A 22,754-nucleotide genomic window follows, 5' to 3' on the forward strand; every position below is an offset into this window, starting at 1 on the left:
TTGCTCGTTGCCCTTTCCTCTTCTTCGACTCGGCACCGGGAACTGAAGCCCCCAGGGAGGCACTGTCTCCTCCACAACACCTTTCCTGACCAACCACAGAGTCTGGCAGTTTACTTTTCTGAAACTGTTCTGTGGACACTGTGTCCCCCTGTACAACAAACCTCCTAGGGGTAAGACCCACGGGACAGGCCCTTCCCCACTTTGTCTTAAAGGGCCCGATACACCTTTGATGAATATTTACTGCCTAGTTGTCACCGGTTGAACAGAAAATCCTCAGAAATCCACTTGCTGGGCTCAAAAAATCTTAGATTAGAGAAGGAAGAAATCTCCAGAGATATTCCTTTTAAGATAAAAACTTTATTTTACAATTTTATAAAGCAGCTTTACATTAAGCACAAACAATCCATTTACTTTGTATAGAAACAAAATACCTTTCCATCTGCAAAAAATCCAGTTTTGCTGTATAGAAAACTAACATGTGCACATTGTGCTTAAATTGCCAAGTCTGTACAGCTTTACAAAGGACCGCCCTTCAGAAGGGCGTCCTGTAAACACTTTATTGCATATTTAACACATGGCATCTAACCCACATGGACAATGGAGGAGAAACAAGAAAAACAATTACAACAAGGATGAAAATAGCAGCTTTCAGTGAAAGTTTGCACACCGACAAAGAAAAGGCCTCTGCCACATCTGGAAAGTTGTGCTTGTGTGTCACTTCTGTATTTGCTCACAGACACTGGGTGGTTTTTGGATGAAGCCTTTATGTACAATAATCCTAAAGGGCCAAACTTGACCTTTATGTGGAAACTTTTGGCTGGTTTTACAACTGAAGTGGCAATAGATTTAATTTAACATCAGAGCTAACTCAAGATGAATGCAAAAAACAAAGACCCATTATCTTGAAACAAAGACAAATCAAAAGAAACAAAACAAAACTAAAATACCTTCCCCATTCTTCTAAGCTGAGAACAAGTAAACGTTTCACATGGTTTAAAACCCTAGAAAACTCTGTAGGTGCTTCGGAACAAAAACGCAATCGATGGTCTTGGGCAGTGTTCCTCCACGTCTGCCCCGCAGATCACCTGCATGAGAATTATCCGAATGCTTGTCAAAAATGCAGATTCTCATGCTTCACGGGCAGATTTAGTGAGTGACCGGCATCTGAATTTCAGGAAGCTCCCAGGTGATGCTGAGGCACCCTGAAGTTTGAGAACCACCGGTATATGCTGGCGGGGCGGTCACAGGTTCAACTCATCCTCTTAGAAAATTCTGGGACCACGAGAAAAATCAAGTTGCTGTTGCAACGTGGAAGGCAGTGTGAAACCAACAGCAATGAAACAGCAATGCCATTTCTAGATCAAAATGTCTTTCCTTTTTCAGTGGAAAAGGACAGCCACATCGTTAAGGCACTGGTATCTGTCACGGAAGCATACCACGCTGTTTTTGCTGATTCCCTTAGTCTGAAGTACCAGTATGCAAACACAAGGCAGAAGTCTGGACCGCTCTAGATAATAACAGAGAAGATGAAGTAAAAAGGGTTTCCAGATTGGAGAAAGTTTATTTTTTGAGCACTGAAATTAAAAAAAAAAAAAAAAAAAAGGGAGTCCAGGTATTTTTGTTGAGACATCTAATGTAGAACTACAAAAGTCAAATGCTAGGGGGAAAGTGAATAACCCGCAGCTCTTCTGTTGTGGGCAAAATAGAGTTGTGGCCGCATAACTTGGGAGTTGAAGCTTACTCTTCTGTAATGTCGTCTTCAGTGTAGATCTATATTGTTTTCTCGGCTCCTGTTCCCTTTGCCACTAATATGTATACTTTGCCTTTATATTACACTCATACACATGTATATATTTTCTGACTTCTAAGTTGTGTTGGTAGGCTGAGTTCAATTTAAGATGCAGTATGTGGGCAAGTGCCCTCGTGGCTCTTGATGTGCATTTAATACAGGTCACAGACAAATTGCAATGTGTTTGTCAGACTCAGTCTCCTGAAAGTGTGGGGTCTCGTATTTCAATCTGTGTAAGTTACAGTAGTGACTTGGTGTTCGTCACACACTAAAACAAAAACAGCAAAATCAACCTCGCTTGATATTGACAATGCCAGAAGCCCTCTAGCAGACACTGCCCAGGGTGTGAGGGCTGTGAACCTATTTATGTGAGGTATGGTGGGATATAAAACCAAAAGAAACGTCTGGTTACACACATACAGCGAATGTGGTAGCATCTACCCAATAGCTGAAATAATTTAAAATTAAAATTGCAAAAGAAAAACACTGATGTGCAGAGTCAATGGTCTGGAAAGTTGACAACCAAGAATGACCTAAAAGAAGGGAAAAAACCTGCTATGGTTCCTGTGTATAATATCTGACAGAGTACGTTTCTTTACAGAGGGGAAAAAAACCCCTGAAAGGGCAGCGGGAGGGGACTAGCTCCTTAAAGAAAATTTCCAAAATGTCCCCCCAAAACAGATAAAACTCTCAGGTGTAGTCTGAAATGAAATACAGAATTCTAGACAGTGACAAAAAGAAACCATCACAGGGGGAGTGGGGAGGGATAGACTGATTATCAAATCTTTACTGATTGTAGATCGAGTTTCATAAAACAGAATAACATTTTTGTGATTTCTTGTGCAGTCAACAAGTTTCATTTTAGTTGTGCTTACATTATATAACTGTGAAGCCTGAACACCGGCTGTGTTTTTAATTTACATGTTTCAAGAAAACCATACATTCAAAATATTCTCCATATATAACAAATTCAACAAACGCAACACGAAATTTGCCCAGAAATTAATCTATAGAAAAGAAACATCATTTTAAAAAGTTGCACACAGTCCACTATTCAGGCTGCGAGTACACACTTACTGTATTACAGCACATAATTTTTTAAAGTTTGCTTCCAACATAAACATAAATGGTCACATTTTAAGAGAGGCCCATACTAAGTTTTCAGGTAAGCACTAGACGGCTGGCCACTAACGGCCACTTACCAGTGTCTTTCCCAAACCCAGAGGGATGGGACTATCTGTGGAACCGCAGAAGGTGATAAGCAAGGCAAAGTTAAACATCTTTGTTCAGCCATCGACTAACACTTTTCTGCTCCAAGGGCCACCGAGGTTTCAAAACACCCAACCCACAGAATGCAATGATCTCCGACGACCGGTTTCATTTATCACTTTGATGTAATCCACAAAAACCTAGTATACCACCTTTCAAAATGTGCCTATGCTCCGCTGACGTGGAGCCCATAGCTGTGTATGACAGAGGCTGAAAGACGATTTTGGTTCTGAGCTCTAGTTGTGCTTTGCCCTGCTGCCTTTAAGGTAGCTCTTCCACCTCTTGACAAACTCTTTGAAGATTGGGGACTCATCGATGGTGCTGAGTAGCTGCAGCTGATTGATGTGGGTGGTGTGGTAGTCCCAGCGGGCCAGGTTGGGGGCAATGCCGAGCATGAAGTGGCGGAGGTCATAGATGGTTCCTGACCCGGTGTCATACAAGGGGAGCATGGCTTTAAGGGATTCCATACCACGCTCATACAAGGACCTCGCTTCTTTCCCGAGTTTTTCCCTGCAGTTTCTTTTAAGTCATACAGCCCAATTAAAGAATACATAAAGCCATTTAAAACGAAAGAGCTAGGTGTGGTGGGATATTCTTCATACCAGTCGTGTTTATTCATAAACACAGCCCTAACTCCATGCTGTTCGGACAGAAACTTGTAAGGGGCTGTTGCCCTTAAAGCTGAACTGAGGAATAAATGGTCTTTTGTTAACAGATAGGCCCTGACTAAGGTAGAAATGGCCTGCCCTTGGGCCATGGCCGAGTACCACCCTGGCTCTAAAGACTTGAACCCCTCCCCTAACTTACGGGTCACCATAATTGGCCAGCCACCTTTCTCATCCTGGTTCCTTACCAGCCAATCGCTGGCAGCGAAGAATGCAGCCATGTGGGCTGTGGTAGAGATGGTAATGTTGTCAAGGAAGCCTTTCCCTTTTGCAATCAACCTAACCACCTTTTTGGGCATGATTTTGGTTGGCTTGACAGCTTTTGTGTTGGAAAGACCCACTCCTTTCCTGAGGTCAGTGACCAGGTCCCTTGTGACCGTGCTCCACGAAGTTCTAGGCCCAATGCCATAGTATATGTCTCTCTCTTTAAAAGCAATTAGCTGGGTATTTGAGACATAATGTACAGTGAAGAGCTGATTCTTTTCTGTGGTCTCTAGAACCACGGACACACTTCCATTTGTCAAGAACTTGAGGTCAAATGAAATAATAAAATCTTTTGTGTTCCCCAGTTGCAAGGATACACCTTCACTGGTTTCTGTAGGGGGAAAATATACCAACAGAGACTGGTTAGAATAAAAGCTCTTTGTATTAAAAATAAATCACAATTCCTCCTTGATAACCACTAACCATACAAAATTAGCATTTCGATATTTTGGTTAACCATATCATCATCATCATCATCATCATCATTTTACTGAAGTAACCAAAAACAAATGATACAATTGATGAGCCCATCCATGACGGCTCACGAGTTTCAGGCCTGTCTAGTTTAGCGGGCTAAGAGCAAATGATTAAGGTGTTGTTGATCAAACTGCCTTTTCTAGATCGAATGCTGGCTGGTCGATAATCAATGGCTGCCCTAATATACCCATTCTATAAAGAGAAAAAAATAGCCAAAATAGGCTTAGCACATAATATTGTGAGACGTTAGAAGAATGGCTGCACATGAATTTTTTAATCTAATTAACATTTAGTAAGTATTTACTATGTTCTAAGTGCTTTACTAGTCGCTTTTTTTTTTAATGTTTTTATTTTATTTTTGAGAGAGAGAGAGTGCAAGCAGGGGAGGGGCAGAGAGAGAGGGACACAGAATCGGAAGCAGGCTCCAGGCTCCGAGCTGTCAGCACAGAGCCCCACGTGGGGCTTGAACCCACAGACCGTGAATTCATGACCTGAGCCCAAGTTGGACACTTAACCGACTGAGCCACCCGGGCACCCCAGTGCTTTACTAGACTTAACTCACTTAATCTTTGTAACAAGAATAGTGCTATTATTACTCTTACTTTATGGTTGACAAACTGAGACACAGGAAAGTTAAGTAACTTGCCTGATGTACAAAATGTGAAACTCAGGTTGCCTAGTTTGGCTTCACAATACACATTTTTTTTTTTTTTAAGTTTATTTTTAAGTAATCTCTAGGCCCAACATGGGGCTCAAAGTCACGACCCAGAGATCAAGAGTTGCACACTCTGCCAACTGAACCAGTCAGGCTTCCCTTTACAATATACACTCTTAACTGCTGCTAACTGATGCTGAAAACGATAGGTTTGCTTCCAGATATCTGCTGGAGTTGTGAATAAAATTTCTGAAAATTAAGCGATGGGTTCATGTAGCCCACAAAAAGGGAGGGAAACTGGGGGAGGTCGAGGGGGAAGCATAGAATTAAAACCCCACCAAACCTTGTTTGAACTGTTACTCTACCACCTACTAGCTTTGAGATGTTCAAGACGATATAACTCTTTGAACCTCAGTTTCTTCGCATGTTAAATAATACTTTGCAAGGTAATTGTGAGGATTTAAAAAAAAAAAAAAAGATAGTGGCTTGGAACAAAGTAAAAATTGATAGTGATTATGATTATTATTACTCTGAAGCCACTGGCCTTCGGAGGCTGATAAAACAGTAACAGCTGTTTTATCTGGCAAATCATCAAATAAGAGATTTCTCTTGCGTATCTACAGTACAATGACAGCTGACTCCCAAAAAGTTGCCTTTCTGAATATGGCTGGTCTAGATCTACCAAGAAAAGAAACAGAGCATATTAAAGAGCAGCAGCAACACGACCACCACCACCAGCAAAAATATACGTACTGCAGATTTTATACATGAATTTACACTCCCATGTGTTATCTCACAGGATCTTTATAATAATCCGAGGCCGGTAGAGCAGGAATTACTACTTCCATTTCAGGAACAAAGATATGGAGGCTTTGCAAGGTTAAAAGGTTTGCTCAGAGCCAAATGCCAATTCGTGGTAGAGTAGGGACCAGAAACCAGGATTCCTGGACCCAAGATCAAAGACTATGAAAAAGAAATGGTATTGGAAATGGCATCCTCATGAGCATAATCGCTGGAAGAGTTATTTCTCTCAAAATAGCTACAGAATCAGATCTGCTTTGAGGAGTCCTTTGAAGAAATCTTCCGTATATCACCAGGGGCAGAAATGAAGTGTGGACTGATGATGGTGTATACAAGAGTAATTAGCCTGGAGAGCCCTAGCATGTGGAGCTGGCTGTTAAACTCTCCCAACACTGGACTCTACCAGTGTGGACATAATTGGTCCGGGGCTCTTAATTATTTCATTTGATGCAACAGACAATCGTGGAAATTGTATAAGGAATGAGAACATCTTGATAGACTTACATGTCAAATGATGCTTTGAGTGACTTTTTTTTTTTAACTTTATTTTTTATTTTTTAAAATTTACATCCAAATTAGTTAGCATATAGTGCAACAATGATTTTAGGAGTAGATTCCTTAGTGCCCTTACCCATTTAGCCCATCCCCCCCTCCCACAACCCCTCCAGCAACCCTCAGTTTGTTCTCCATATTTATGAGTCTCTTCTGTTTTGTCCCCCTCCCAGTTTTTATATTATTTTTGTTTCCCTTCCTTTATGTTCATCTGTTTTGTCTCTTAAAGTCTTGAGTGACTTTTTAAAAAGGGATTTCAGAAGCATATTTCTAATAAAGATCCATTTTATCTGGAAAAATGTCAACATGCAATCTCTCTCTTTACTAGTTGTTTTCCTACATCTACGGTAAAATGGAATCTGATGCTCAATACAACATTCCCAAAACACTGCAGGGTTCTAAATTGACAAATCACTCAAGTTTAAATTATATTCAGCAGAGAAGACTGTCTTGAGTGCTTATTTTTTCATTCTTAGGGTAATGCCTCATTAATAAGACAATATTATTAAGTATGACCAATTCATTCTCATGAAACTGAATAACAGTGATCCATCTTTAGAAGTCCAAATGGGGGGCTCCTGGGTGGCTCAGTTGGTTAAGTGACTGACTTTGGCTTGGGTCATGATCTCACGATTTGTGGGTTTAAGCCCTGCATCGGATTCTGTGCTGACGGCTCAGAGCCTGGAGCCTGTTTCTGATTGTATCTCCTTCTCTCTCTGCCCCTCCCCCACTTGCACTCTCTTTCTTAACAGTAATAAAAATTTTTTAAATTTAAAAAGTCCAAAATGGGAGGAAGCTGAAGAATTATCTATTTTCCTCCCAGAATTCCCTTCTTTCACTTTATCAATATAAATCTAATGAAATGATATGGCCAAAATTACCTGATGTTTCACTATAACAGATTAGTTGATGTCATGGGATATAACCTTTAAAAAAAAAAGACTATTTTCCTAAAACACTATCACCACCAGAGGGAGCTACTGAGCCACACAGAAGAAGAGAAGAAGTCCCAATTCCCAACATAAATCAATCAAACAAAAAATGGTAGTCTTTACAACAATCTTCCAAGTCTTTTAATTCCCAATTTATAGATATACAGAGTGGTTACATAACCTGTCAACACCACTCGGAAGGATCCAAATGGTAGCAAGAGGGATGTGAGTGTGGTTGTGGCAACCACTCTGGAAATACAGCAGGCGAGGTCTGAGCTCTACTGAAGGTATTCTGTACCTAGAGATGCCTACTTTCAATCTATTAGTAGAAAGTTCTGGGTTTCCCATTTTTTGAAATCCATACTCATCCTCTCTGAGCAGTTAAGCCTAGGAGTTACTAGAAGTGTTTATTCTTGGTGTATGTGTCCTTTAGGCCAAAAAAGGATGATAAACACTTAAGAACAGTCTTTAAATCAATGTTTTCACATACAACACAAACCATCATCATTCATTCATTTTAATCCACATACTAATAAGCTCAGTGAGAAGAGGCCCTCCCTACTCAGAACCTTGAGGAACAGTGAGAGATCAGGGCCAGGCAGAACAGGAGAAGCTCACAAGAAGTCTGAGAAAGAATGGCTGCACAGAGAGAGGGGAGAAAGTGAGGTCATGCAAATGAAGTGAAGAAAGTACATCAGGAAAGGGAAAGCTAATTTAATTTAATGGAGTATGACAGGTATAGTTTCAGTTCATTCAATTTTAAAATTAGGAAGAGGAACTCAAACATTACTCAACAAACAAAACAATAAAATATGATGTAGACCCATGTTCTGGTTCTTTCTTCTAGAGGATTTTAATTTTATTTCCTTTCAAGGAAAAAAATTAAAGGCCCCAAAAGAAAAACTAAAAGGCCAACAGCATTCAGCCCCTGGTCCTCTGAGACTCACCTCATTGAGGCCAATGTTTCTATACACAAGTTCCAAATTCTTCTCAACAGGGATTCTCTGAATTGATCCCCCAGGAGGTCTATACCCTCTGAAAAGCCTCATCTCCCCATCCTGCGCTTCAAATACAACAGTCTCACTGCTTTGATTTCCTTCTCCTGTGCTGAGCAACAACTTCCATGTAACCCAACTCACTTGCCCTCATAACCTAGATCAAATACACCTCCATGCATGCCCAAGATAGCAAAACAAGCGCCCCATTCCCAGTTAGCACACTCCACCAACACGGAGTTCCAACTGTGAGTAGCTTGTGTGCCACTGACAGAGTGTCCCAGAGTTCTCTCCCCCCATATACTGAAAACCACCTTAGGAAGCAGTTCTATCTCTAGCTACGGGCTGCAGAATGAAGAGCTGACGTGAGGGTCCCTCACACAGTATGAGGAGACTTATCTTTTGTATCACCCAGGGCATCCAAAGTGAGCAATGAAATCTACTGCTCTAAATAGAATAGAGTTCAAAAGACCACTCTAGACAACTTCTCAACATTTGAGATCAAGATGAGAGCTGTTTCTCACCCTAATCCAGACAACATTACTAATTAGTGCAAAAGTAAGCTCCTTGGGTACATACAAAAACAAATGTCCTTTTGCTTAGTCTAATCATTTCCTGCTACAATAACCTCTTTGGTATCACAAGCTAAATACTCTTGAACATCTCCATGTACTTTCTCACCAGTCAAGCCTGTGGTTTTACAATAAGCAGAGATGCTCTGTGTACTGGAATATCACAGAATACCATAGGAGAAAAGAAGTTCTAGTCACAATAAAAACTAAAGGTCATTCATTATTTGCACTGCATTAAGCACTCATAAATCCATTACTTAAGGTCATCTAGAATGAGTAGATTTGTATTGTGGCTTTCAAGGTCTGTGAATTACACAGTCATCAATAAAGGACAAGGAGAGAATACAGAAGAGGTCTTATAACCTTTTCTCTCGTTTTATTTACCGACTGCAAGGTTGGTGGGAGGGGGGAATCAGTTCTGTTCTTGACAACATTTCCCCCATAGAGAATTAAGCCTGAGGTGCTAACTGAAATTATTTCATTGTCTTTTTAAGTAATCGACTCATTAATTCTCATGGATATTGATTAGAGGAGAAAAATACATTACATCCTAATTAATGAGACTGTCTTACTAAAAGGGGAAATGTTGCATAAAGTTAATTTGATTTTATAAATGCTTTTATTAATGAAATGGTTTTATATGAAGTTTGAGACAATCTAGTACATTAACAAAACTCAATACGAGAAGCAGGCCTGGTTGCTAATGCTATAATATTTTGGAAAAAAAAAAAAACAAAACAAAAACAAAAAACCATGCTGGTAAAAACCAGACAAAGGAAAGGATGGCTCTCTATAAAGAAAAATTTCTACCTTAATGCAAAACAGTTTAAAAGTTAAAGAATAAATGCTGCACTGAAATACTAAAATAAACCAATGAGGGTCATTCCTATGGGACATAGATCCCTGGAAGGAGACACATACCATGTAGTAACCTGGATCTTAATATTCAATCTATGGCTTGGTTTTCCACGCAGTTTTTTTTTGTTTTTTTTTTTTTTTTAAATAACCTTGAATTTTTAGCTGTTCTTTTTCTAGGGATTTCACTTGGGTGACACCATGTTTCTTTATATAGATACAATATAAAGGGTCTGCTAATGTGCTTTTTAAAACCATAAAAGCAATTTTAAAGGAGTTATCAGGTACCATAAATCAACATAAAATTAGCAGACACATATAATAATCATCACTTACCTGGAGTAATGAACTGCTTAACATTGGTGAATCTAGACTTATCAGCCACACTAGCCATAAAGCAGCCCTTTGGCACAGTCCAGTCATTCGGCTTGCTGTTTCTGTCTCTGTCTTCTGCTGTTTCATATACCTCTACATGAGGGGGTTTCTCAGTTAGATTCTTGCTGTAATGACTCAACCCATATTGTGCAATCTGGATTGGGTAGAAATAGCCTTGAGGTCCCCATTGTGTAGATAAAGGTACACCTACAAAATAGAGAGACTAAATAAATAACCACATCTGGACATTTCCAAGCATATTCTGAACAACGCTCTCCACTGCTTTACCTCTGGGGCACGTTACAGGGTTATCGGCAGCTTTAATGCTTTGGTATTACGCTACTTTCATAATGATTAAAAAACTAATGAGGCAATTAGACATGAAAAACAAAATTGAGGCTTATTCACTCTTGTTCAGTATTTGACAGACAGCAATGCAGTGTGGTAGAAAACCCTTTAAGAACTGATGTTTTACAGAGCTACAGACGTCCCGTTTTCAAAACCCCGTTTCATACATTCGTATTTTGTACAATTTCAATACATGTAGATCATGTTACCACAGGTTTATCCTAAAATATTAACTCTGAAATTTTCTTACATGTTTGTACTTCACATTCAAGTTAGTAACCTACTCCTCTCTCTCTCCAATGTTAAGATGTGGTCTAACTATATCAGCTGATGGTTAAAGTATTTGCTTAAGGAGCCGGGTATGACCAGGCAACTTCAAGTATAAACGCAGTTTGCAATTCTTCTTCATATCCGGCATGTCAAAATGTGACTCTTGAGAATGAGGCGTGTTTTTTAAATGAGTTAAAGTTGTATATCTAACTAGAGATTTCTGACATAATTCATTAATGGATGATCTCTTCTTGTAAAGTTCTAAGCAAAACTTTGAGATGTTTATTAGTGTTTATTTTAGTAATTTTACACGGGGAATACAATAATGCCACATTGCACAGAATATTGTATTGCTGCCTCATGGTCTATGTGTTTAGAAATAAACTCCTTTCTGTAGTTCTAAAATAATTTGATCAACATCAGATGGACAGAGCAGAAACCAAGAACCTACAAAACTGTATGTGTGATGTAGTTTCAAAACAGTTTTAAGGAATTAGGAGCTATAAGGGCTAAGAAACCTAGGCTACAGATATGCTTTTAATATAAAGACTGCATCATGAATTGGTGGGGACAAAAGATTATTCAATACATGTGAGGGGAAGAGTCTGAAATTATACCCTGACTTTGTACCATTTACCAAAATATAAATCAATTAAGCTGGCCTAAAAAGCTTAATGTAAAAAACCAAAACCCTAATAAAACTATTAAGAGAAAATACAGATGAACAGCTGACCACAATGTGGCAATGACTTTCTAACCATAAAAGTAAAAAAAAAAAAAAAAGTCTGTAAGTTTAGTAAATGAAACTAAAAACTTTCAAAACTAACAAATCATAAGTAAAATGAAAGATAACCAAATTGAAGAGAATATCTTTAATAAGTGTAACAAAGTATTATTAACCTTACTATATATATAAAAGTTCACATAAATATTTTAAAAGCCCACTTAATTACATTAGAGAAAGAGGGAAACAACATGAAGATCATTTTATAATGATTGAAAGCATATGAAAAAGATATCTGACCTCACTAATTGTTATAGAAAGCAAATCATGAGATCCTTTGTAAACAACAGATTAAAAAAAGAAAAACCAATGTTCCTTGGGGCCCCTGGGTGGCTCAGTCAGTTAAGCATCTGACTTTGGCTCAGGTCATGATCTCACGGTTCGTGAGTTCGAGCCCCACGCTGGGCTCTGTGCTGACAGCTCAGAGCCTAGAGCCTGCTTCAGATTCTGTCTCTCTCTCTCTCTCTCTCTCTCTCTCTGCCCCTCCCCCGCTCACACTGTCTCTCTCTCTCTCTCGCAAATAAACATTAAGAAATTAAACAAAAAAACAATAAAAACAAAAAACAATGTTCCACGATGTCAAGAGCTAGGTGACAAGTGTGCCCTCACACTCTGCTACTGGAAACATGAGTAGTTCAACCTTTTCTGGAAAAAGCAGTGTAACTAAATAGATCAACTTCTATCATTTGAGTGACAGTTTATTTCCTAGGAAACTACTCTTAGAATATAATTAAAACAGCAAATGATTAACTATAAATATCTATACCATTATGTATAAAAGCAAAAAAAAACTGGAAGTGACCTAAGTGGCCAACTAAGGAGAAAGGCTGAACACATTACACATATCATGGCATATTCTCACTATATGAGAGTAGTTGTTAAAATATTCGGTAAATATTTAATAACAAGGGGGAATACTCAATATATTTTAGATGAAAAAAGGAGAATATAAAACTGACTACACAGTATGATCTCAATTTATTTAAAAAAACAACAAAAAGATCGGGAAAACACATCAAAATATTAACAGCGGTTATGGGTGCTTTTTACTTTTTCTTTAGCATCCAAACATCTATTACTTTTATACATTTTACATAATTTACATGAAAGGGTTTGACGATGGGTATCTCTGAAATCTCTAAGAAAACATTACCACCCTGGACACTGTATGGTTAAGTATCATTACAACTATGTTAAAACATAGACCTAGGTACAAAGACCTCCAGAGAATATACAAAATGGTAACAATTATCTTGAAGTGGTATGAATATAAGTGAATTTGGCCCTTCCCTCTTCTGAACATTAGGTAAAGATATTATAAAAAACTTAAAATACTGTATTAAAATCACTTTTTAATAGAATGAAGAAAATAAAATAAAATAAAACTAAGCAAAGCAATCTGAAAACACACTAAGTTCTTTCCTCGGGTTAAATGATGTATTTTAAAGTCAAATTCAACTTGGCTTTCAGATCCATCTTAGGTTTGACATACAAATTCCAAAATGTACTAATGACACTCATAACGAGCTCCTACTGCTTCAGGTTTTAAAGACAATACGCAACAGACTATAGGAGTGTAGCGTAAACGTTCAGAGAAAATGGTGTCTTGTTCTGAGGACTTTAAACCTCCATCCAGAGATGACACCTGGCTAATCTGGTAGTAAGACTGCATTGGTACATAGGTCTATTGGTCTCCTCTCCTAGGGCACTAACTGCATATTTTAATGCAAAATTTTTGGAGATGCTGTGCCCTTACTTTAGAGGTGACAATTTTAGATTCTGAGGCGGGTTCGTGGAATAATCCTATTTGATCAGGTATCATCTCGCAGCCCCCATATCACATCATCTAGAATGATGCCTCAGGTTTAGACTTAACCCGGTCCTCCTTGCGAAGTCAGAGTGATGAATGGTCTCCTGACAGTAAGCTATGTATGTACTTGCTATATCATTAACACCTACAATTTCTTATTCCTCAACACAATCAAGATAGAAAAAGGCAGTGGAGCAGACAGATACCAACCTTCAACCCCACTTATGCACTTGACTCTGTCTCGGACTTCCACATTGTAGCCTTCAAAGGACATAAACACGCCATCAGGGTGATAAGGGGCTCTCTGTGCATAGACTTTGGAATAGCTATGAGAGAATTCAAACCGATCGTAGCCATCATACTGAACCACCTTTCCATATACGTCAAAATATTTCTCTACCCAAGTGAATGGAAGAAAGACTTCATTCCCCTCTCTCCTCCCTTTAATTGTGTGTTCATCATTTATGAGACAGTCAATTTCTTCGTATTTGAGCCCTAACACCTTGCTTCCCCCATTGCTGTTGAAGCTCCCAACAACAGGGGGTGCTTTCTGCTGTTCCTGAGGGAATGCCTCCTCAGACTGCTTGGCCATGTGGTTCACATAGTTGTTACTCTCAGATGCTGCTGCTCTTTTTTCTAATCCATCCACTCTGAAGCCACTACTCAAGTGCCGTGGAAACTGGATCGCTTTATCGCTGGAACATTTATTCCACAAAAGTACCGTGACCAAAGTGAAGAGTGTGCAGATGATAATCAAAGTCTTATAGTTGACCCGAGCTGCCAAGCAACGCATATTTCAGACCATACCTATGGAGGCAAGAAGAAAAATTCATGCAAAGCTGTACTGCAGACACTTCATAGGATAAGGTTTTCCTTAGTTTTTTATATTGAACCACATCAGGGCAATTTCATTCACTGCAGTAATCTGATCAGATTTAAAATGACTAACTCAAACTTCTCAGCAGAGACAAAGAAAAGGCAAGAGGAGCTTCCCCCCTCTTAAAATACTTAGCACGATCCTCTAAAGTAGAGATTCTCAAACTTTCTGTTTGTGGCTCTCTTGGTCTCTTACTAATTGTTTCAAAGTCCCTAGGCCAAAAGAAATACCTGACAGTTCCATTTATTAAGTCCTTGGGCCCAAATAACTTAATACATTATTTTTGTCTGAACAAGTTAGTAGCTGTCGGAAAAAACACAGCGGCTTTTGTAAAGGTAAAAACACTGATATCCATGCTGCCAAACCCAACAGTGAATTTTCGGTGCCCCTCCTACTTGCTCTCTCGGCAGCGTGAATAGTCAATGACTCTTTCCTACTGGAAACACTTTCTTCTCATGGCTTCCGGGGCACCATCCTCTCATGGATTTCCTTGTACACCACTGGCTGCTCCTCCTCAGTCATCTCTGACCATTCTTTCTCACCTCCCTGAACCGTAAGTGTTAGCGTGCCTTAGGGTCTCAGGCCTCATACCTCTTCTTGACCTCTATTCACTCCTAGGCGATCTCACTCAATCCCATGGCTTTAAATACACTTTATATGCTAACTACTTTCACAATTTCCTCTCTAAGCCAGAACTTTCTCCAGAACTGCAGGCACATACATCTCAGTACCAATCCAAGTAGCTGACATCTTTACTTGGAGACCAAATGAACTTTCGAAACACCCCAAACTTAACTCCTCATCTTTCCCCCCATCTGTTTCTCTTTTCCTATTGCTCAGGCCAGAAACCTCTACTCCTTTCTTGCTCACCCCATATCCAATCAGTCAGGAAATGCTGTTGGCTCTACCTTCAAATTATACCCAGAATCTGACCTCTTTTCACCAACTCCACCATTACCACCACATCAGAGCCACTGCCATCTTTCACTTAGAATACTACAATGATGTCCGAACTGGTCTCTTCTTATTTCTATCCTTGCTCTACTATTCTACCCCAAGTCTATTCTCAACATAGCCATTAGAATGATGCTTTTTTTTTTTTTTTCAGTTTATTTATTTTGAGAGATACAGAGATAAAGTGAGTAGGGAGGGGGCAGAGACAGAGAGAATCCCAAGCAGGCTCTGCACTGTCAGTGCAGAGCCCGATGTAGGGCTTGAACTCACAAACCACGAGATCATGACCTGAGCCGAAGTCAAAAGTCGGATGCTTAACTGGCTGAGCCACCCAGGTGCCCCAGAATGATGCTTTTAAATGTAAGCCAGATCATGTCACTCTAGTCACAATGGGAAAGGAATCTGATGCTGTTGCCATATAATACACTAGCCAGTTGTGACTGCAATTAAATAGTCCCGAATTACCTGTTGCTGAGGTCACTGGGAACTATGGAAAATTATGGGATTAGTCTCCTTAGTGTTTGCTACAGTAGCTCTATAATTCATTTTATGGTGTAAATCCACAACTACTTATTTTACTGTTTGAAATTATTCATCCCCTTTTTTCTTTCCACAAACGCTTTTGGGAGCGATGAGATTTTTTATGTTGTTATTATTTTTTTTTAATGTTTATTCATTTTTGAAAGACAGAGAGAGACAGAGCACAAGCAGGGGTGGGGCAAAGAGAGAGGGGGACACAGAATCAGAAGCAGGCTTCAGGCTCTGAGCTGTCAGCACAGAGCCTGATGTGGGGTTTGAACCCATGAACCGTGAGATCATGACCTGAGCTGAAGTCAGATTCTTAACCCGACTGAGCCACCCAGGTGCCCCACAATGAGATTTTTTTTAAAAAACCCCAAAATGAAAAATGTTTAATGAGAAATTACACAATTTTTTATTTTTTAAAGAAAGGTGATGGTGAGGGGCACCTGGGTGGCTCAGTGAGTTAAGCATCTGACTTTGATTCAGGTCATGATCTTAATGGTTTGTGGGTCTGAACCCCTGCATCTGGCTCTCTGCTGTCAGCACGGAGCCTGCTTCAGATCCTCTGTCCCCCCGCTCTCTCTGTTCCTCCCCAGTTTATGCTGTCTCTCTCGAAAATAAATAAATTTTTTAAAAAAGAAAGCTGATGGTGAATGTGTAATTCTCTATCTATCTATCTACAGCTTGAATTCATGACCCCAAGATCAAGAGTCACATGCTCTACCAACTGTGCCAGCCAGGCACCCTCACTCATTTAATTCCAAAAGAAGGTGCCTTTGAGTTCTTATATGTCTAAAATCAACTTCAGTCTGCTCTCTCCTTTGATTTATAGTTTGGCAAGATATAGAATCCCTGGTTACACATTATTTTCTTTTGAAAAGTTGTAGGCAATGTTTTATTGTCTTAAAGCATTAAGAACTACTGATGAGAGGGGCGCCTGAGTGGCCCAGTTGGCTGGGTGTCCAACTCTTGGTTTAGGCTCAGGCTCACGATCTCGCAGTTTGGGAGATTGGGCCCTGCGTCGGACTCTGCGCTGGGAGCGCGGAGCCTGCGTGGGATTCTCTCTCTCCCTCTCTGTCTGCCCCGCCCTTGCTCACTCTCTCTCAAAATAAAGAAATAAACTTAAAAAAAAATTTTTTTTAAAGAATTACTGATGAGAGGTTTGATTTCAGTTTGATACTTGTCACTTTGTACATGAATTTCCTCTGGATCTTTTATCTTTAGAATTCTGCAGCTTCCCAAGAATGTATTGCATTATGATATTTGACTCACTATTTCAGCACTTGTTGTGCCCTTTCCATCTGAAAACGTGTGTTCTCCAATTTTTGTTTAATGCTTGAAGTTCTCTTCCTACAGCCCTGAGTATATTAGAGTTCCTTTCTGGTTAAGTTCTCTCTGATTAGCTCTATTTTCTCCAGTAGCAATTTTTCTGGTTATTTTAGTCTTTCACGCCATCAGTTTTCCTCACATGCCTGGTGATCTTTGGTTACTCATTTGCATTTACGCCTGAATGATTCATTTTAGCCAACACAGATTTCCTCTATCATTGTGAAGATGGTTTGATTTCTGGTCGGACTGCTCTCCTGAGGAGGGCTCTGTGTGGGGTAGGTACAGGCTGACTGGCAGTGTTCCTTTAGGATGCATGGGTGGGGACCAGCAGACCTGCTAAATAACAGAATAAAGATGGCTTTTTTCCCTTTTGTTCTGGAGATATAACTTGTACTTTAAAAGCCTTAGCTTTTCCCAATTTCTCTAAACAAAATCTGTTTGATGTTTTGCCTGGGGTTTGTGCCTGCTATCAATAGTCTAAGTGCAGGGAGGAGAGCGGTAAGGAGAAATGAGAGCCTTCTAGTACTTGAGCAGAGACCCAGAAATCTGTTCAATTACCACTCTTTGGTAGCCTTCCTATTTATTGTTATTAGTTTCTTCATTTCTTATTTCTATACATTTTATTTCAGTAGGGCATCAGGAGGGAAAGTAGGCAAAGACAGGGTTTTGGTCCATCTTGGAAATCATACACAGATTTAAGAGCCAGAATCCAATAACACTTTATCATCCACATTATTACTATTCGAAAATGTACTGAATGCTAAAAAACCAAAGCGTGGTACAAGCGAACCTTTAGGAGTCATATATTTACAAAGGATTTCCTTGTATTATAGTACCAGCAAACCAACACACTAAATGGCGTTTATTTTTAAAAAGAAGTCCTTTGTTAAAAACACTTACATGTCAACATTTCAATCATCTGTCAGCTCTACCTAACATTTAGACCAATTAAAATAGAAATATACAGATTTTATCCCATCTTTGAGAAGTGCCCCTTCCTTCACGACTCAAATGAGAGTAAACCCGCCTATGGAAGTAAGCTACCATTATAATGAGATGCATCATGGGAAAACATGGAAAAAATAAAAATAAAAAACTTTCAATAATCTTTATGCACGGATTTTGTTATCTGATCCCATTCTTTAACAAAAGCAGTGAGGGCTTCTTAGAGAAACGGATGATTCCAGGTGTAGGTCCTTGTCATGCCAGAAAATAAAGAAAACTTAAAAGTATCAATGGGTTCATAATCCAGGGGATCAAAAAAAAAGCAGTAGGAGAAAGATAAAATGAGATTAGAAACACCGATAATGTTGAAACTGAAAGATATGTTGAAGGTTCACTACATTATTCTCTATACTTTCGTTTGTTTGAACACTTCTGTTAAAGAAAAAGAATAGTATCATAGCAAAAAATACAAGACAAGAATCACCCTGAAAGGTCCCTTTCCCCATTAGTCAAAGTTGTGAGAATTATGACTGATCATAACTGAAACACACTGAAACCAGAAAAATCTGAGCCTACAATGATACTCAAAAAGGAGAAAGCCAGAAAAAAAACACTAATGTCATGTTCTGACTGGGCTGGTGAACACTGGTAACTAAATGAAAGAATTTATTTATCTATCTGGCCTTGTAAGAGAAGAAGTCAATAGCCCCAGAAAATAAAGAATTCTGTTACAGAAAAAGGGTGGCTAATGATGTAGAAGAAAATTTTTTAAAACATCAGAAAATTTGCATTGTGATCCCTCACAAAATTTACTAATTTAGACAAGTATTATATTCAGGTATATGTTTGACAGGAACCTAGTGATTCATAGTACTCAAGGTAACACCAAATACATTATTTTCTAGTAGCAAGAGGAAAAAGTTGAGACTCTACAATGAGAGGATCAGATTCATTACCCTAATTCAGTACTCAATTGCAGTCTCATTAATGCTGACTCATCCAGGTACTGTGGCTTTTGATGAGTTAAAAGAAAAAGTAAATAACCTATTATATATCCCAGCTAAAAATGTTTAACATGATCTCTGGGCTTTACAATTTGACTTGTAACTAATAGGATATACAAGAGACAGAGGAACAAATTAAATGCAGATGCAACCAGACAAATCTAGAAGGCAAGACGTCCTGCAGGAGAGCTGGCCCTGTCCCTTTAATAAGCCAGTGGTATGAAAAGGAAAAGGGGACTAGGTCAAATTTTTTGGGATATGACAACCAGATGTGAGACATAGTCCCTCCCTGGGAAATCAGACTGTGGACTTGATAAGACATGAAGACAGAAGAACATACAGAGATTGTAAATTGGAAAAAGGAGCTTACAAACAGCACACACAGAATGATCTCACTTTAGTAAACAATGCATACATAGGTCTTTATTTTCTCACTTCCCATGAATATATTTACTGGTTTTTTTTAAAGCATTAAAATAGAAAATTAAGGTCAAAGCCACTTTTGTTAAAATATTAAAGTAAATCTAAAATTTAACTTTAAAAATGTCTATAAATATAGTTTTCGAAATAGGCACGGACGTCTCTTCAGGCGAGAGGGGAAATATGGGAAAAAGAAGGAAGATGGAAAAAAAGAAAACACTGAGTACCGACATGCACTATTTATTAACTACTAAATAGATTTACCTAAAGGTAAACATGATGATTTTATTATAGTGTTGCTCAGATTATAGAAAACTAAGCAGAAACTTCAAAATTTCAGAAAGTATACTGCACTGACATTTTGCTAGTGCAATAACAACGGTACTTGTAACAGCCCAAACCAGGGTTTTCTGCTGACTGTTGATAAGCTTCCTACTTACTTTGAAGCTTTTGCCACATCTATAAACCAGATTAACCTTTCAAGTTAAAAAAAGAAAAAAAAGTTTTAAACAAATCAATGAATTCCAAAACCTTGAAACCTCATCTACTGCAGGTCCTAAAGATTTATTTCATTAGAAACATTATCCAATAAAAACTGGTTTTAGTACCTTTGGAGATCTAAAACAGAAAATAACATTCAGTAAGCATCATAAAGAAACGGGAATAATTTCTCTGCAGAAATGGTCAAAAATTAGGGAAAACAAAATACGCCTTAGTTTTCCTTTGGGAAAGCAAATTGTTCTCTTCTAAAACGATTTGCAATTCTAAGAACTCTTGTGTGATACTTTACTGAAATTAAATTCATTTTTCTAACTGAATATTTCAAGTAACCAAGTCATTCAGTAAACATTAAATCATGGATATCATCATGAGTTTTTAAAATATGAAGGTCATATTTCAGATAAGAACATTTAAATAAATTTGTAGAAGATTTCATTGAAAGAAATTTTCTTCCTCTGAATAATGCAGACCAAGGCTTGCCTGATCATTATTTTCTCTTATTTACTCACATATCTAACAATTTGTATTTCTCTGGTACCAAGTAAGTAGGAAGAAAAGTAGTCGTGCAATATATAAACTAACTGACTTGTTCAATCAGCATCCGTTCAGCACCTACTATGTAGCAGGTGAGGCACTACTTCTGTCCCTAAAAGCCAGATTACTGGGAGATATGTGCACAAAAACGATAATGCTGAGATACCAACCGAAAAAAGTTACACAGGATCCTACACAGAGGAGGCGGCCTGTGATTCCCCCTTAATGTTTTAAGGTGTTAAGGAAAGCTTTAAGGTGGAATGAATAGAATACTGACAACTAAGCGTACTCCCAGATCAAGTACCTGAACTTGCCATGCCCTCTGCCTGGCACCGTTTCCCCAGATATCATTTGGCTTGCTCCCTTACTTCTTCAGGTCACTGCTTAAGTGTTAATGTATCAGAGAGGGCTTCCCTGACCACCTTATCTAAAATAGCACTTCTTACCCCAACATTCTCTAGGTCTTTACTCAGCTTTACTCCTCTTAATAGCATTTATCATACTTGATATCATACATATTAAGCTTATTATCCATCTCCGGAATCTAAGTTCCATGAGGGCTGGGTTTTGCTTCTCTTGGTCACTGCTGGATCCCCAGTGCCTAGAAATATGTCTGCTTCACACTAGGCATTCAATAGAGATTTGCTGAATGAACAAATATTGTTAAGTATGCAATTTTAAAAAATGATAGACAACTTTGTTTTCTTTCCCATATTTGGGTATTCTGAAATCATAATCCAAGTAAAAATGAACGTAACTGAGACAACAGAATATGGACTGTGATGCTGTATACTGGCCAACTCTTTAAAACAGATTTACAACTTAATTACTCCTGTTAGAAATGTTCCATCTGTTTACTGCTTGATAGACCAAGACTTAAATTACACAGTCAAATGGTTAAGTACTCTGTGACAGCTCTAACACAAAAGAGAAATGCCTAATATTTTTCGTGGTCAGGACTCTTCCAGTAATGTAAAACAGTATTCTCACTATAAAGAACAAAGTGAGAAGGTAACTTTGCCATCCTATTTTTTAAAAATATCAAAGTTAAGGGCGCCTGGGTGGCTCAGTCGGTTGAGCATCCGACTTCGGCTCAGGTCATGATCTCGCGGTGTGTGAGTTCAAGCCCCGCATCGGGCTCTGTGCTGACAGCTTGGAGCCTGGAGCCTGCTTCCGATTCTGTGTCTCCCTCTCTCTGCCCCTCCCCTGCTCGTGCTCTGTCTCTCTCTGTCTCAAAAATAAATAAAAACATTAAAAAAAACTTTAAAAAAATATCAAAGTTAAAATAATCTCTGATACAACTGGCTCACGATGCTTCAAGTAAGATTATACCTCTAGGCAAATATCCCCAAGAAATTGAGTAGGGGGTATGCAGTACACAGGCATACCTTGGAGATATTGTGGGTTAGGTTCTAGAATAGTGCAATAAAGCAAGTATCAAAATACAGCAAGTCAAATAAGTTTTTTATTTCCTAGTGCATGTAAGTTTAATAGAGTACACTGTTTAATAGACTAATATGCTAAATAGACTATAACGCAGTCAGTATATTAAGTGTGCAACAGCATTATGTCTAAAAAAGCAATGCACATACCTTAATTAAAAAATAATGCTAAAAAGTGCTAACCATCATATAAGCTTTCAGTCATAATCTTTGTACCGGTGGAGGGTCTTGCCTCGATGTTGATGGCTGATCAGGGTGGTGGGTGCTGAAGGGCAGGGTGTCTGTGGCAATTTCTTAAAATAAGACAACAGTGAAGTCTGCCGCATTGATGGACTCTTCCTTTCACGAATGATTTTTCTGTAGCACGTGATGCTGTGTGATAGCATTTTCCCCACAGTAGAACTTCTTTCAAAATTGGGAGTCAATTCCCTTAAACCCTGCCACACTGCTTTATTAACTTACTTTATGTCATATTCTAAATCCTTTGTTGTCATTCCAACCATCTTCACAGCATCTTCGCCGGAAGTGGATTCCATCTCAGGAACCCGCCTTCTTTGCTCACCCATGAGAAGCAGCTCCTCATCCATTAAGTTCTATCCTGAGACTGCAGCCATTCAGTCCCGTCTTCAGACTCCACTTCTAATTCCAGTTCTCTTGCTATTTCTACCACACCTGCAGTTAGTTACTTCCTCCACGAGCAAGCCTCGAACCCTTCAAAGTCCTCCATGAGGGTTAGAATCCACTTCTTCCAAACTCCTGTTAATGTTGGTATTTTGACCTTTTCCCAAGAATCATGAATGCTCTTAATGGCAT

At 38.9% G+C, this 22,754-nt stretch overlaps 1 protein-coding gene across 1 annotated transcript in view; it reads right to left on the reverse strand.

The window, feature by feature from the left end:
- Positions 1-346: 346 nt before the first annotated feature.
- Positions 347-22,754, reverse strand: part of GLCE (glucuronic acid epimerase) — a 112,473-nt gene continuing 90,065 nt past the window's right edge. Inside the window, 4 exon segments of the mRNA XM_042988514.1 lie at positions 347-3,566; positions 3,569-4,318; positions 10,163-10,408; positions 13,624-14,220. Of these exon segments, the coding sequence (XP_042844448.1) occupies positions 3,295-3,566; positions 3,569-4,318; positions 10,163-10,408; positions 13,624-14,206 (1,851 nt within the window). The 5' untranslated portion in view covers positions 14,207-14,220 and the 3' untranslated portion in view covers positions 347-3,294.

The sequence above is a fragment of the Panthera tigris genome, chromosome B3, assembly GCF_018350195.1.
Source record: "Panthera tigris isolate Pti1 chromosome B3, P.tigris_Pti1_mat1.1, whole genome shotgun sequence".
Classification (NCBI taxonomy): Eukaryota; Metazoa; Chordata; class Mammalia; order Carnivora; family Felidae; genus Panthera; species Panthera tigris.